The sequence below is a fragment of the Mauremys mutica genome, chromosome 13 (genome assembly GCF_020497125.1).
Source record: "Mauremys mutica isolate MM-2020 ecotype Southern chromosome 13, ASM2049712v1, whole genome shotgun sequence".
Taxonomy (NCBI): domain Eukaryota; kingdom Metazoa; phylum Chordata; order Testudines; family Geoemydidae; genus Mauremys; species Mauremys mutica.
The window spans coordinates 31281698-31297016 of NC_059084.1; the positions used below are offsets into that span (position 1 = coordinate 31281698).

Sequence of the window (15319 nt, forward strand, 5' to 3'; positions counted from 1 at the left end):
GAATCATGAGCGAATGTGGGCTAGACTCACCAGTCTGACCCCAAATATGGCGATCAGCTAAACTCTGAGCATATTATGGGATGTTATGATTCTATAACTTTGCTCCATGCCTCAGTCTACTCCTGCCTCAAGTGTTGCAACATCCTCCTTCATTCTTTCATCACCAGGTCCAACATCACTATCTCAGATGCTAAGAGCTACTCAGACCTCCCAACCTTCCTGAGAGGGTTCATGGCTGTGAATCCTAAATCAATACAGGCACTTCCCTCTGATTTAGGCACCTAACTCCCTTTGAGGGGCAGGGCTTTGGCATTTCCTATTGTCTTGTTTAGGTGGCTCTTTGCTCAGCTTGCTGGCTTTTGTGAATCCAGTTCTTAGATGCCTAAGGTCTTGTCTACACTACAGTTTTGTCAACAAAAGGCAGCTTTCATCTACAGAACAGTGGAGGTGTACACACTGCAATGCTCCTCCTGCCAATTTAAGTCTCCTGCAACACTGTGGCGGTGTGTACTTACCCCGTACCAGCCCCGAAAGGCTAACTGAAACCAGCTGCTGGTCTGCACGGCCCCGAGAGGAAAGGCCGCTTACTGACTCCAAATCCCAGTGTGCCTTGCTTTCACATTGCTGGGTAGGAGAGAGGATTCCAGTATTTGAAACCCATGTAATCTGCATTGCACACCTACATTCCTCATAAATTATAGCTGATTTATAGTATTGTCTACACAAAAATTTAAAACATTTCCTACTGTGACTAACACGGGTTAAGCTCCTTCTGAGTCAGTACCGTTGGGAGCTCTAGTATACACAGGCTAGTAGGTGCTTACAGCACTATGGCTGTATACACTGCACACCTTACAATAGCTGCAGTGTTGTAAGATGCACAGTGTAGCCACTCTTTGTCACTGGGAGAAAGCTCTCCTGGCAACAAAATAAAACCACCTCCAATGAGAGGCGGTAGCTTTGTTGCTAGGAGCGTGTCTCTCGCCGACTAAGCGGTATCCACACTGGCGCTTTTTGTCATTATAACTTTTGTCATTTGGGGGGTGTTTTTTCAGATCCCTAAGGGTACGTCTAGACTACCCGCCGTATCGGCTGCTAGCGATCGATTTCTCAGGGATTGATATATCGCATCTCATCTACACGCGATATATCAATCCCCGAAAGCGCTCCTGTCGACTCTGGAACTCCACCAGCGCGAATGGCGGTAGCGGAGTCGACGGGGGAGCCACGGACGTCGATCCCGCGCCGTGAGGACGAGAGGTAAATCGATCTAAGATACTTCGACTTCAGCTACGCTATTCACGTAGCTGAAGTTGTGTATCTTAGATCGACCCCCCCCAGTGTAGATCAGCCCAAAGTGACAAAAGTTGTAATGGTGAAAGTGCGGTATAGTCATGGCCTATGTCATCTAACCTTGCTCAGAATAGGTCTAAGCACTTGTAGAGGTATTAAGGCTGTTAGGTGCTTTAGAGAAGGATTTTTAATATACCCACCTCATGGACCAGTCCCAGGCAATAAACAAAAAGACTGGTATTGTTGAGAGGTCCATTCCACTGACTATGCCACAGGGGTGAAGCTGTTGACCACGCTCTTTCTCCCTGAGCTTTAACCAGTCTGTTGAGACTCCATGGGGCGCTGTAAAGCTAAGCACCGAGACCTTAAACTTGAGCTGCCATTGTACGGGAAGCCAGTGCAGAGGACGGGTGCCGTGCTCCCGGTGGCCTGTGTCACTGAGGAGACGCACTGCAGTGCTCTCCCCTAGTCATCCTTCCCTTGTTGCCCCAGGTTCGTGCCCACGTGCAGAGGTAGAAAGGCACAAAGGCCTGAAGAACGGAGCCAGGCCAAGGTGGGCTGTGATAGGCCAGGGGCTCAGAGCCAAGTGGGGGTGGCGGCGCCTGGCCACGATTAGGGTGACCAGATAGGAACTGTGAAAAACAGGACAGGGGGTGGGGGGTAATAGGCGTCTAGATAAGAAAAAGTCCCAAAAAACAGGACTGTCCCTTTAAAAACAGAACAGCCAGTCACCCCAGCCGCCATGGGCTGGGGGCTCAGCGTCTGCTCCGCAGCCAGGACAAGGTTCCAGGGAGTCTTTCCTGCCAGCGCCACAACGAGCTGGGGTGAGGGGAACTCACAGCCACCCAGGCCCCGCAGCGGGACCGACCCTGCTAGACCGTGACCCAGCCCGGCCCCGGGGGCGTCGAGGGAAGAGGAGCCGCTGCCCACGCAGCCCCACCCCCCGGTTCGCAGTGCCTCAGCCCGGCTGGGAGAGAAGGCGATTTCCCTTTTCCCTCAGCGCCGCCGCCGCCATCTTCTTTGTAGTTCGGAGACCTGCCACAGCTCTGCGCATGTGCGGGAGTCCCGAGCTCTTTGTCGTGCAGTGCGCAGGCGCGTCCAGCACTCACACATGCTGTTGTCAGCGCCGGAGCTGCTTCTTCCCCTGCGATCCCGGTAAGAGCCGGGCGGGGCTCTCCCGCGGGCCCGGGCGCAGAGCGCCCTCTTCCCAGATACTGCGGGGGCGGCACCGCCGGTCTCCGTAGCTCGGGCCTGGGGCGGGGGTGGGCGCTGCGGGCTCTGGGCTCTCCCCGCCCGCTGTGCAGCAGGATCCGCGCCGGGCGGGCGGGCGTCCTGACGCCTTGTAGCCGGTGCCTGCGCTGGGGTGGTCCCGGCGGCGGGGTGTCCGTGGCAGGCGCTCCCCGGCCCCGAGGTGGGGACGGTCCTTTCCCCAGGCGGCGTGAGGCCGAAGGGCAGGACGCGATTCAGGAGAATGGGGAACTTCCCATGGGAGTCCGGCGGCTCCCTGGGAGCAGCGAGGCAGGGGACCGAGCAAGTGGCGGGGATGGGCGGTAGCTCTCCACCGCATCTGTAGTTCCAGGGCGAGTCTGTGCTGGGAGCCTACGCTGGTATAGTTGTGTCACAGGCGTGCGAGGGAGGTGATATATCGCCCAGACCGTCCGCGTAGACAGCGTTAGGTCCACAGAATAATCCTTCATCTTCCCGGGAGGCGGGTACCTGTGCTGACGGGAGAACCGCTTCCTTTGGCATAGCGTTTACACTGATGAGGCTGTGTCTACACTAGGGACCTTACAGCAGCGACTGTGCCGCTGTAAGGTCTCCTGCGTAGCTGCTCTATGCTGATGGGAGTGAGCTCTCCGGCTGGCATAATTAAACCACCCCCAGCGAGTGGCGGTAGCTATGTCGGTAGGACAGTGTCTCCCTCCCACATAGCGTTGTCAGCTCCAGCGCTTTTGTCTGTGAAGCTTATGTTGGTGTGTGTGGGGGAGTGTTTTTCACACCCCTGACCAACAAAAGTACTAGTGTAAACAGCCTTTAACCTACAGTGGTGCAGCTGTGCCTCCTTTGTATTTTAACTATAGACATACCTTAACAAAAGTTATCTCATGCTCAGGCAAATCGATTGTAATACAGGGTGCTGCTGCTGAATTTCTTCAGACCTCTTGTTCAGTTCTTTGGATTGTTTAATGGTGCTAGTTGACTTTTTGGCAGTTTTTTTTTCCAATTAACCAAAAGAGCTAAGGTTCCAAACTTCTGGTATTCCAGTTCTCAGGCCTTCATCTCCATCAGTACTGATCCTGGGACTTTCAAAAGTGAGCAGAAAATTTCCATTAGAAATGGATTAAGTTGTAATAGGGTTCCTTTATCCCTGCTTGAGTTGTAAATAATGCGTGCAGATAAAAATCTTAAAACTCCACTCCTATAGGGGAATAGCTTGTAAATTTGGTAACCTGATATTGGAAACACTGGCTTCTGCACATCACCTGTGTTAAGTAACTGGCTGCTTGCAGAAAGGATTCTTTCCCAGTTTTCTAGTTTCCTAAACCAGAGAAGCAATGCAGTGCAGGAAACTGCTAATTATTCTTTGAAGGAGTGATATTTAACCTTGGCTGCCAGAAATCTGCCAGCCTGGGATTGATAGGAGGGAAAAAAAGGGAAGAGGGAAGAAAGTCGAGAAGTGAAGTTCAGGGCCCAAATGTCTGAGAAGTCCAGTCTCATCCCTGTCTGACTTGTACTGGGGAGGGTGCTCCAGTTCCTACCAGGATGTTATGCCTGATCTTGGGCTTGAGCCTCTGCCCACCCTTCCTTGCTGAAAAGAAGAGAAGCCAGATGTCTTCTCCATATTAGCCAGAGCTGACTGTTTAGGCAGGGCTGATTTTTACTACATCTTCCCCATCTTCTGTTTTTTGGGGTGTGCTCCAGTGCTTGCATCTGTTGCTACTCAAGGTTTTCCCAGGTAGCAGAATAAAATTGACATGACAGAACACTGAGCAGTAATGCAACTGTCAGTTTAGTTTCACTCTCCTGCTGCTGGGGAATAAGCATTGGCACTGTCTGTCTGCAAACTGAGCACAGCCTTGGTGTCTCATTCCAAAGGTTTTCTTTGCAAACAGAAGGGCTAGAAACATGAAAGGGTAGGTTCTGCCTGAATTACGTTTTTAGCTCCTCCCCTTATTCACCCCTAAGTGTTTTTCATGCCATGGTTTTCATAAATAATCTCTTTATATTCCCATTTTTTAAAGTATATTTTAAGGCTGTGTTCTCCATCTAGTTTACAGATGGATTGATTTATTCATTGAAATCATCCATGGGAGGCTATTGTTATGGAAGCCTTCATGTGCTGGGGAAAACTACGGCATAGATAAACCTTAGTCACTGATATATTGATTTTTTTTTTCTTGATCGCTCTGACTTCATTGAAGGTCAGCTGCAAATTAAAAAAATCAAATGACTTTAAAATATTGTGCTGAGAGCTCTGATAAAGATAGGAAGGAATTCAGCACATCAGGAGTATGCAAAGTCTGCCTAAAAGTAATAATTTTTGGGAGATGAAAACAAGATGTTCCTTAAATCAGTGAGGTTTTGTCTAGGGGTGAGTGGGGAGAGGAGTTGGTTGTGACAATTTTTTCCTCATTTGCAGCTTCATTTGGCTCTGTGTCTATATTTACCTGATATTAATGTAAGGCAGAATGAGTTATTCAAAAATATGGTGGTTGTTAAATTAACTGCTTCTGGGACCATATTAAACATTCTCATAAAATTCTGTGCTGTAAGAGACCAACTGTTTGGACCAGACAACCCCACATGCAACACTGTCACTTCTAAGGAAGGTTGCAAGTGTTCAGTTAGTCTGAGGGTTTGGCTACACTTGCAGCTGTACAGCGCTGGGAGTTAAAGCTGTCTTCATACAGCTGTGTAGGGAAAGTGCTGCAGTGTGGCCACACTGACAGCTACCAGCGCTGCAGTGTGGCCACATTTGCAGCGGTGTTGGGAGTGGTGCATTATGGGGAGCTATGCCACAGAGCACCTCTTCCCATTCTGGCGCCGTGGGTTGTGGGAAGGGGGCAGAGGGGGCGGGTCATTCTGGTTCCTGTCCCAACGCCCCGTGATGCATCGCTTCACATCCCAGCAATCCCTGTGTTTCCATCCACATTTGGTGCCATCTTTGCACGGTTTCTGTGTTCCATTTCGGTCTGTGGGAAATGGAGCCCGAACTGCTGAGGAATATGCTGACGAGTCTCGCCAGCACATCACATTTGGCAGTTGAGCTATTGCTTGAGATCCAAAGTGACAGCGAGGAGTCCGACGATGATAGCGAGTCGCATAATGCGTACGACACGAAATTGCTTGTGGCATTCACAGACCTGCTCAGCACCGTGGAACGCCACTTTTGGGCTCGGGAAACAAGCACTGACTGGTGGGATCACATCGTCATGCAAGTCTGGGATGACGAGCAGTGGCTGCAGAACTTTCAGATGAGAAAAGCCACTTTCATGGGACTGTGTGAGGAGCTTGCCCCCACCCTGCGGCACAAGGACACGAGATTGAGAGCTGCTCTGCCGCTGGAGAAGCGGGTGGCTATTGCAATCTGGAAGCTGGCAACTCCAGACAGTTACCGATCGGTCACGAACCAGTTTGGAGTGGGAAAGTTGACCGTTGGAATCGTGTTGATGCAAGTTTGCAGGGCCATTAATCGCATCCTGCTAAGAAGAACCGTGACTCTGGGGAACGTGCAGGACATTGTAGATGGCTTTGCACAAATGGGTTTCCCTAACTGTGGAGGGGCGATAGATGGGACACATATACCTATTCTGGCACCACCCCACCTACCATCTGAGTACATTAATCGGAAGGGGTATTTCTCTATGGTTCTCCAGGCGCTTGTGGATCACCATGGGTGTTTTATTGACATTAACGCACACATCTTTCGGAACGCTGGCCTCTTCAGGAAGCTGCAGGCCAAAACTTTTTTCCCAGACCGGAAGATCACATTAGGGGACGTCGAAATGCCCATTGTGATCCTTGGAGATCCCGCTTACCCGTTAATGCCATGGCTCATGAAACCGTACACAGGGAGCCTTGACAGCAGCAAGGAACGGTTCAACTACAGGCTGAGCTGGTGCCAAATGACTGTGGAGTGTACTTTTGGCCGTTTAAAGGGGCGCTGGCGATCTCTGTATGGGAAGTTGGACTTGGGGGAAAGCAGCATCCCCGCGGTTATATCCGCGTGCTGTACCCTCTATAATATTTGTGAAGGGAAGGGTGAAAGATTGAGTCAGGCATGGACCTCCGACGTTCAACGTCTGGAGGCTGAATTTGCACAGCCAGAGAGCAGGGCTACTAGAGAGGCCCAGCACAGGGCTGCAAGGATTAGGGATGCCTTGAGGGAGGAATTTGAGGCTGAAAACCAAGAGTAATGTTTGGTGCCTTGCATGGGAGTGAAGTGCAGTGGTTACAATGTTAGTAGGGATCTGTGTTTCCTAAGCTGATTTGCAGTACCTGTTTCTTTCCTGGGCTAAGGTATCTTTAACTTTCTGCAATAATAAAGACAGTTTTCAAAGCCAAAAATTCATTTATTGAAGACGCACAACTTTTTTGGAATCTGAAAGGGCAAGGGGGTGGGGTGGGGAACTGTACAATCACAGTGTCATAAACAGATAGTTAAGGGTTAATGTCTCTTTTACCTGTAAGGGGTTAACAAGCTCAGTGAAGCTGACGGACACCTGACCAGAGAACCAATCAAGGGACAAGATAATTTCAAATCTCTGTGGAGGGAAGTCTTTGTCTGGGTTCTGTGTTGGGGGGGGGGGGTTGTTCTCTCTTGGGATTGAGAGGCCAGACGTACATCCAGGCTCTCCAAGCTTCCTGAAATATTCTCTTCTATTCAGTATAGTGAGTATTAGAAAGGTGGATTAGTCTTTTGATTGATTTCTGTATTTGCAAATGTGTGTTTTCTGGAACAATATTTTACCTCTTTGCTGTACTTGGTGGGAGCGGTGGGATTTTTTAGGAACCAAAAGCCAGATTTTTTTTTCCTCCTTTGAGATGCTGCGGAAGCAGTGAGGAAACATACCCTGAAGGCAGAGATAAAGGTTTTTCTAACAAGGTTTTGTTAGAAGGAGATTTCCAGCTGTGCTTAGCTGGGAGGTAATTAGCAGTTTGCAAGAGACAGGTTACAAACCAGTTTTTCTGGTCCCTTGTCAGCCAGCAAACACCAGCAAGAGACATTTGCAAATGAAAAGTTTTGTTTTGTTTTAATTCAGTCGGGAATAGAAAGAGTAGGAAACTGTAAACCAAACAGCTTAAGCTGAGGCATCCCAGTTCAGTAAACTGTAGAGGGGTGTGGCCATCACCAGAAAGCAGAAAAAATGAGTACCAAGGAAGCATCTAGACTGGAAGCAAGACAAAAAGAACTGGAATTAAAAAAAAATGAATTAAAAATAAAACTCAAGGAGATAGAAATAAAAGAAAAAGCCAAAGAGGCTGACCACAGGAGGGAGCTGGAGCTCCAGAGGGAGGCCCACCAGCAGGCCCTGGAATTGGCAAAGGCGAAGCCAGATGTTCCAGCTAACCCTAACAACCCTTCTCCAGGCACTGTTTCCCATCCCAGGAAATTTCCCACCTACAAGGCAGGTGATGATACTGAGGCCTTCTTAGAAAATTTTGAAAGGACCTGCCATGGGTACAATATCCCTGAAGAACAGTACATGATAGAGCTGAGACCACAGCTCGGTGGACCCTTAGCAGAGGTGGCGGCTGAAATGCCTAAGGACAACATGAATGATTATAAACTGTTTCAATCAAAGGCCAGAATCAGAATGGCGCTAACACCTGAGCATGCCCGTTGGCGGTTCAGAGCCCTAAGGTGGAAACCAGATGGGTCATTCCCCAGACACGTCTACTACATTGACAAAAATTGGAATGCATGGATATCAGGAACAAAGGTTCAAAATTTTGAAGAGCTGTCCCTCCTGATGAAAATGGAACAGTTCTTAGAGGGTGTTCCTGAGCAAATAGAAAGGTACATCCTAGATGGGAAACCCAAAACTATAACTGAGGCAGGGGAGATTGGAGCCAAATGGGTGGAAGTGACAGAAAAAAAAAAAGATACTAACAAGGGGCAAGCCGACAATAAACCCTACCACCGGGGGCCACCCAAGACCCCAGCTACAACCCAAGGAAAGCCCCAAACTACCTATAGTCCCACCTCACCAGTCTCCAGCAATCCACCTCGGCCCAGTGACCCGTCAGCTGGGCGATGTTTTAAATGTAATGAACTGGGACATATAAAGGCCAACTGCCCCAAGAACCCCAATCAAGTACAGTTCATTACACCACCATCACACCAAAGATCTCCAGGCCCAGATGCCTCTCAAATACCCCTGGAGCAAAGGGAAACCTTGAGAGTGGGCGGAAAGAAGGTTATCGCGTGGAGAGACACCGGAGCAGGTGTCAGTTATCCACCAATCCTTAGTGGACCCCAAATTCATCAACCCAGAGGCCCAAGTAACAATTTGTCCATTCATGTCAAAATCTGTAACCTTGCCTACAGCTGAATTGCCTGTCCAGTACAAGGGCTGGTCAGGAAAGTGGTCTATGACAATTATCCCATCCCCATGCTAGTGGGGCAAGACTTGGCCAACCATGTGAAGCTGGCCAAGATGGGGGGAGTGATCACCCGCAGCCAGGCCAAACAAGCTTCCACTCCCAGCCCTGTTCCTGAGCCGTCCACCAGGGCCCTGTCTGTGTTACCAGAGACCCAGACAGAGGTGGTGGAACCAGATCCCCTGCCAACAACTACAACAGCCATAGTGCATCCAGTCCCAGAACCGAAACTGGAAAAGCAACCAGCAGCAGAACCATTGCCAGCACTGACGCCAGCACTTGCAAACCCGTCTCCAACCCCAACGCCAGAGGGCGCCAGCGGGCCTGAACTGGCAGAAGCAGCAGACAACCCTACCCAAGAGGCTCAGCCAGAACCTAAAATATCACCTAGTGCACCAGCGGAGAGTGGTTCACAGTCAAAGGAAACAACCTCATCACCTACATCGCTTCCAGAGGGACCAAGCCCAAGTCCACAGTCTAAGGAGGAACTGGTGTCTCCAGCCTCAAGAGAACAGTTCCAGACTGAGCAGGAAGCCGATGACAGCCTTAAGAAAGCTTGGGTGGCGGCACGGAGCACCCCACCGCCTCTCAGCTCTTCTAACCGATCCCGGTTTGTTGTAGAACAAGGACTTTTATACAAGGAGACTCTTTCTGGTGGACACCAGGAAGGCTGGCATCCTCAAAAACAGTTGGTAGTTCCAACTAAGTACCGGGAAAAGCTCTTAAGCTTGGCCCATGATCATCCCAGTGGCCATTCTGGGGTGAACAGAACCAAAGACAGGTTGGGGAAGTCCTTCCACTGAGTGGGAATGGGCAAGGACGTTGCCAATTATGTCCGGTCTTGTGAGGTGTGCCAAAAGGTAGGAAAGCCCCAAGACCAGGTCAAGGCCCCTCTCCAACCACTCCCCATAATTAAGGTCCCATTTCAGCGAGTAGCTATGGCTATTATGGGTCCTTTCCCAAAAAAGACCCCCAGAGGAAAGCAATACATACTGACTTTTGTGGACTTTGCTACCAGATGGCCGGAAGCAGTAGCTCTAAGCAACACCAGGGCTAACACTGTGTGCTGGGCCTTAACAAACATTTTTGCCAGGGTGGGTTGGCCCTCCGACATCCTTACAGATTCAGGAACTAATTTCCTGTCAGGGACCATGAAAAACCTGTGGGAAGCTCATGGGGTGAATCACTTGGTTGCCACCCCTTACCATCACCAAACCAATGGCCTCGTGGAGAGGTTTAATGGAACTTTGGGGGCCATAATACGTAAATTCGTGAATGAACACTCCAATGATTGGGATCTATTGTTGCAGCAGTTGCTTTTTGCCTACAGGGCTGTACCACATCCCAGTTTAGGGCTCTCACCATTCGAGCTTGTGTATGGCCACGAGGTTAAGGGGCCATTACAGTTGGTGAAGCAGCAATGGGAGGGGTTTACACCTTCTCCAGGAACTAACATTCTGGACTTTATAAGCAACCTACAAAGCACCCTCCAACATTCTATAGCCCTTGCTAAAGAAAACCTAAAGGATGCTCAAACAGAGCAAAAGGCCTGGTATGATAGACATACCAGAGAGCGTTCCTTCAAGGTAGGAGTTATGGTCTTAAAGGCGCAACAGGCCCATAAGATGGAAGCGTCATGGGAAGGCCCATTCATTGTCCAAGAGCGCCTGGGAGCTGTTAACTACCTCATAGCATTTCCTAATTCCTCCTTAAAGCCTAAAGTGTACCATGTTAACTCTCTAAAGCCCTTTTATTCCAGAGAATTACAGGTTTGTCAGTTTACAGCCCAGGGAGGAGATGATGCTAAGTGGCCTAAAGGTGTCTACTACGAAGGAAAAAGTGATGGTGGCGTGGAAGAGGTGAATCTCTCCACAACCCTGGAACATCTGCAGCGGCAACAGATCCAGGAGCTGAGCACTCGCTTCGCCCCCTTGTTCTCAGCCACCCCAGGACGGACTGAACGAGCATACCACTCCATTGACGCAGGTAATGCTCACCCAATTAGAACCCCACCCTACCAGGTGTCTCCTCATGCCCAAGTTGCTATAGAACGGGAGATCCAAAACATGCTAAAGATGGGTATCATCCGCTCCTCTACCAGTGCACGGGCATCTCCAGTGGTTCTAGTTCCCAAACCAGTTGGGAAAATACGCTTTTGCGTGAATTAGCGTAAGCTAAATGCTGTAACTCGTCTTGACAACTATCCAATGCCACGCACTGATGAGCTATTGGAAAAACTGGGACGTGCCCAGTTCATCTCTACATTAGATTTAACCAAGCGGTACTGGCAAGTACCACTAAATAAACCCGCCAAAAAAAAGTCAGCCTTCATCACCCATGCAGGGGTGTATGAATGTAATGTGCTTCCCTTCGGGCTGCGAAATGCACCCGCCACCTTCCAAAGACTTGTAGATGGTCTCCTAGCAGGATTGGGAGAGTCTGCAGTTGCCTACCTCGATGATGTGGCCATTTTTTCTGATTCATGGGCAGAACACCTGGAACACTTGGAAAAAGTCTTCAAGCGCATCAAGCAGGCAGGACTCACTGTTAAGGCCAAAAAGTGTCAAATAGGCCAAAACAGAGTGACTTACCTAGGGCACCAGGTGGGTCAAGGAACAATCAACTCCCTACAGGCCAAGGTGGAGGCTATCCAAAAGTGGCCTGTCCCAAAGTCTAAGAAACAGGTCCAATCCTTCTTAGGCTTGGCCGGATATTACAGGCGATTTGTACCACACTACAACCAAATCACTGCTCCACTAACCAAAAAAACACAGCCAAATGCAGTTAAGTGGACTAATGAGTGTCAAAAAGCCTTTACCCAGCTTAAGGCGACACTCATGTCTGACCCTGTGCTAAGGGCCCCGGACTTTGACAAACCCTTCCTAGTAACCACCGATGCATCTGAGCGGGGTGTAGGAGCAGGTCTAATGCGGGAAGGACCGGATCACAACTTCCATCCTGTCGTGTTTCTCAGCAAGAAACTGTCTGAGAGGGAAAGCCAGTGAAAAGGAATCAGTGAAAAGGAATGCTACACCATTGTGTACGCCCTGGAAAAGCTACACCCATACGTTTGGGGACGGCGGTTCCAGCTACAAACCGACCATGCTGCGCTAAAATGGCTCCATACTGCCAAGGGAAACAACAAAAAACTGCTTCGATGGAGTTTAGCTCTCCAAGATTTTGATTTTGAAATTCAACACATTTCAGGAGCTTCCAACAAAGTAGCTGATGCACTCTCCCGTGAAAGTTTCCCAGAATCAAATGGTTAAAAAGTGTTCTCAAAATGTAAAAAAGTCTTGTAGTTACATAATTAGTAGTATATGTAACGATGCGTGTGTTTTATTAATCTGTTTATTTTAAGGTTTTAGAAAAAAAAATCACCGCCAGTGTGGTTCCCCACTGTCTGCGATTTGGGGGGCGTGTCATAAACAGGTAGTTAAGGGTTAATGTCTCTTTTACCTGTAAAGGGTTAACAAGCTTAGTGAACCTGACGGACACCTGACCAGAGGACCAACCAAGGGACAAGATAATTTCAAATCTCTGTGGAGGGAAGTCTTTGTTTGGGTTCTGTGTTGGGGGGGTTGTTCTCTCTTGGGATTAAGAGAGGCCAGACGTACATCCAGGCTCTCCAAGCTTCCTGAAATATTCTCTTCTATTCAGTATAGTGAGCACCCTCTCCCTCACTGAGTTAGGAGTTAAGGGTCCCACTGCCTCAGTGCTCTGTCTGCCTTCCTCCCTGTTGCAGTCTGGTGTCCTCCAAACCCAAGAGAGTGCAAATTGTGCAACAGCATGTTTTTTTTTGTTCTGTTTTTGTTTTGTCCTAATGTGCACAGCTCATGAGGAGAGACTGGTAGATGATAAAGTACTAGGGCTTAGCATACGGATACTTGTGAACTTGATTGTTTCTAGGGCAGGCACAGCAGGGAGTGGTGGCAGAGACTGATGGGTTGTGGGAGTGTGAGCAAACAGGTGAGGTGGGATTTCAATAGAGTCATTGGGAGGCTCTCTCCAGAAAACGAGCTTTTCTGGTAAACTAGGTTATGGGGTACACTGTACAGGGTTGGGAAGACGGAGGAAGCTCTAGGCTGGGAACAAAGTAATGTTCATCTTTAAAACTTGTCTATGAGCAGTAACAGAGGCACTGGAGCTGGCTGTCTGCAGACTCAAGCAGATAACATTACATCAGTTACACTTGGTTCACATTTAGAAGGTTATCTTTGCAACCGTAAGAGCTGGGAAAGTTTTAAATGCTGCTGCTGACAGTGACAGCTTAGGTCTCCACATTTGTCACACAGCCCTCTTTGTATTCCTCACGGAACTTTGCATGTAAGCTGAGATCATATTTCATTATTAACAAAAGCTGTTTGATTCATGTTTTTTGTTCACAGGTCACCTTTAAAACTCCTCCAGTGGAGCTCTAAATAGCTCATATTTAATGTTAGTCATCTTTTTAGGTGGAAAACATACCTGTACATTTGAATTTAAAGGGGCTCCATCAAGTAGGTCCCATAATTAGTTTTTTTTAAAGTAGAACTGAATATTAGAATTTTTCACAAAATTATTTTAAAAAGAGACAGTTTGGGTTCATTTTGGATTTAAACATTTCCCCCATTATATCTTCAGTCAAAACATTGCAGCTATATGGTAGTGCATGAGAATCAGAACATGAAATTGACTACACTTAAAATATAATACATCTGTTTTAATTGCACTAAGTGCAAAAAAGTACACAATAAAATTGATTAAAAATAGATGGTTAACATTTTCAGCTTTAATAACTGACACTGAATTTTCAATTTTAGTTATCCAGTGTCCTTTTAAATAATAGCTGTCTCCTAGATTGTCACTGTTGTCTCTTTTTAAAACAGTAAAAGCTGAGTACTTAGTGAGTGCTATTTCTATAGCTTTATTCAGTGTTGACATTGTAACCTTCCATAACCAGAGTTTATCTTGTTCTCATAATCTGGCAGCAATGTATTTTGGAGAATATGCTTGTACAGTGTATGCTATACCTGGAATTGGGGAGTGGCTCTGGATGTATTAGGACTGTCTGTAGAACAGTTCTCTTGGCCCAGCATAATTGTTGCAGTGAAGGAGGAAGGTGAGATGTTAACTGTAAAGAAATAAAAAGTGATGGAATGGGTAAGACAGAGTCTGTGTGGGCAAAAATCACATTGGGAAAAAAAGCTACTAGAGCCTCCCCTGAGATAGTGCTTGGGGTGTGCTACAGACCGCCGGGATCTGATTTGGAGATGGATAGAGACCTCTTTAATGTTTTTAATGAAGTAAACACTAATGGGAATTGTGTGATCATGGGAGACTTTAACTTCCCAGATATAGACTGGAGGACAAGTGCTAGTAGTAGTAATAGAGCTCAGATTTTTCTGGATGTGATAGCTGATGGATTTCTTCACCAAGTAGTTGAAGAGCCAACAAGGGGGGATGCCATTTTAGATTTGGTTTTGGTGAGTAGTGAGGACCTCATAGAAGAAATGGTTGTAGGGGACAACCTTGGTTCGAGTGATCATGAGCTAATTCAGTTCAAACTAGATGGAAGGATAAACAAATATACATCTGGGACTAGGGTTTTTGATTTCAAAAGGGCTAACTTTAAAGAATTAAGGAAATTAGTTAGGCAAGTGGATTGGACTGAAGAACTTGTGGATCTAAAGGCAGAGGAGGCCTGGAATTACTTCAAGTCAAAGTTGCAGAAACTATCAGAAGCCTGCATCCCAAGAAAGGGGAAAAAAATCATAGGCAGGAGTTGTAGACCAAGCTGGATGAGCAAGCATCTCAGAGAGGTGATTAAGAAAAAGCAGAAAGCCTACAATGAGTGGAAGATGAGAGTGATCAGCAAGGAAAGCTACCTTATTGACGTCAGAACATGTAGAAATGAAGTGAGAGAGGCTAAAAGCCATGTAGAGGTGGACCTTGCAAAGGGAATTAAAACCGATAGTAGAAGGTTCTATAGCCATATAAATAAGAAGAAAATAAAGAAAGAAGTGGGACCGCTAAACACTGAGGATGGAATGGAGGTTAAAGATAATCTAGGCATGGCCCAATATCTAAATAAATACTTTGCCTCAGTCTTAAATGAGGCTAATGAGGAGCTTAGGGATAATGGTAGGATGACAAATGAGAATGAGGATATGAAGGTAGATATTACCACATCCGAGGTAGAAGCCAAACTCGAACAGCTTAATGGGACAAAATCGGAGGGCCCAGATAATCTTCATCCAAGAATATTAAAGGAACTGGCACATGAAATTGCAAGCCCATTAGCAAGAATTTTTAATGAATCAGTAAACTCAGGGGTTGTACCGTGCGACTGGAGAATTGCTAACATAATTCCTATTTTTAAGAAAGGGAAAAAAAGTGATCCGACTAACTATAGGCCTGTTAGTTTGACATCTGTAGTATG

General features: G+C 47.6%; 1 protein-coding gene across 4 annotated transcripts in view; it reads left to right on the forward strand.

The window, feature by feature from the left end:
• The first annotated feature begins 2067 nt into the window (after positions 1-2067).
• The window catches only part of NDRG3 (NDRG family member 3), a 138862-nt gene continuing 125610 nt past the window's right edge, over positions 2068-15319 (forward strand). Inside the window, exon 1 of one of the 4 annotated variants that reach the window (XM_044985207.1) lies at positions 2068-2448. In XM_044985207.1, coding sequence (XP_044841142.1) covers positions 2405-2448 — 44 coding nt within the window. In that variant the 5' untranslated portion in view covers positions 2068-2404. The remainder of the gene's footprint in view (positions 2449-15319) is intronic. The other 3 variants (XM_044985205.1, XM_044985206.1, XM_044985208.1) reach the window with 3 other exon arrangements.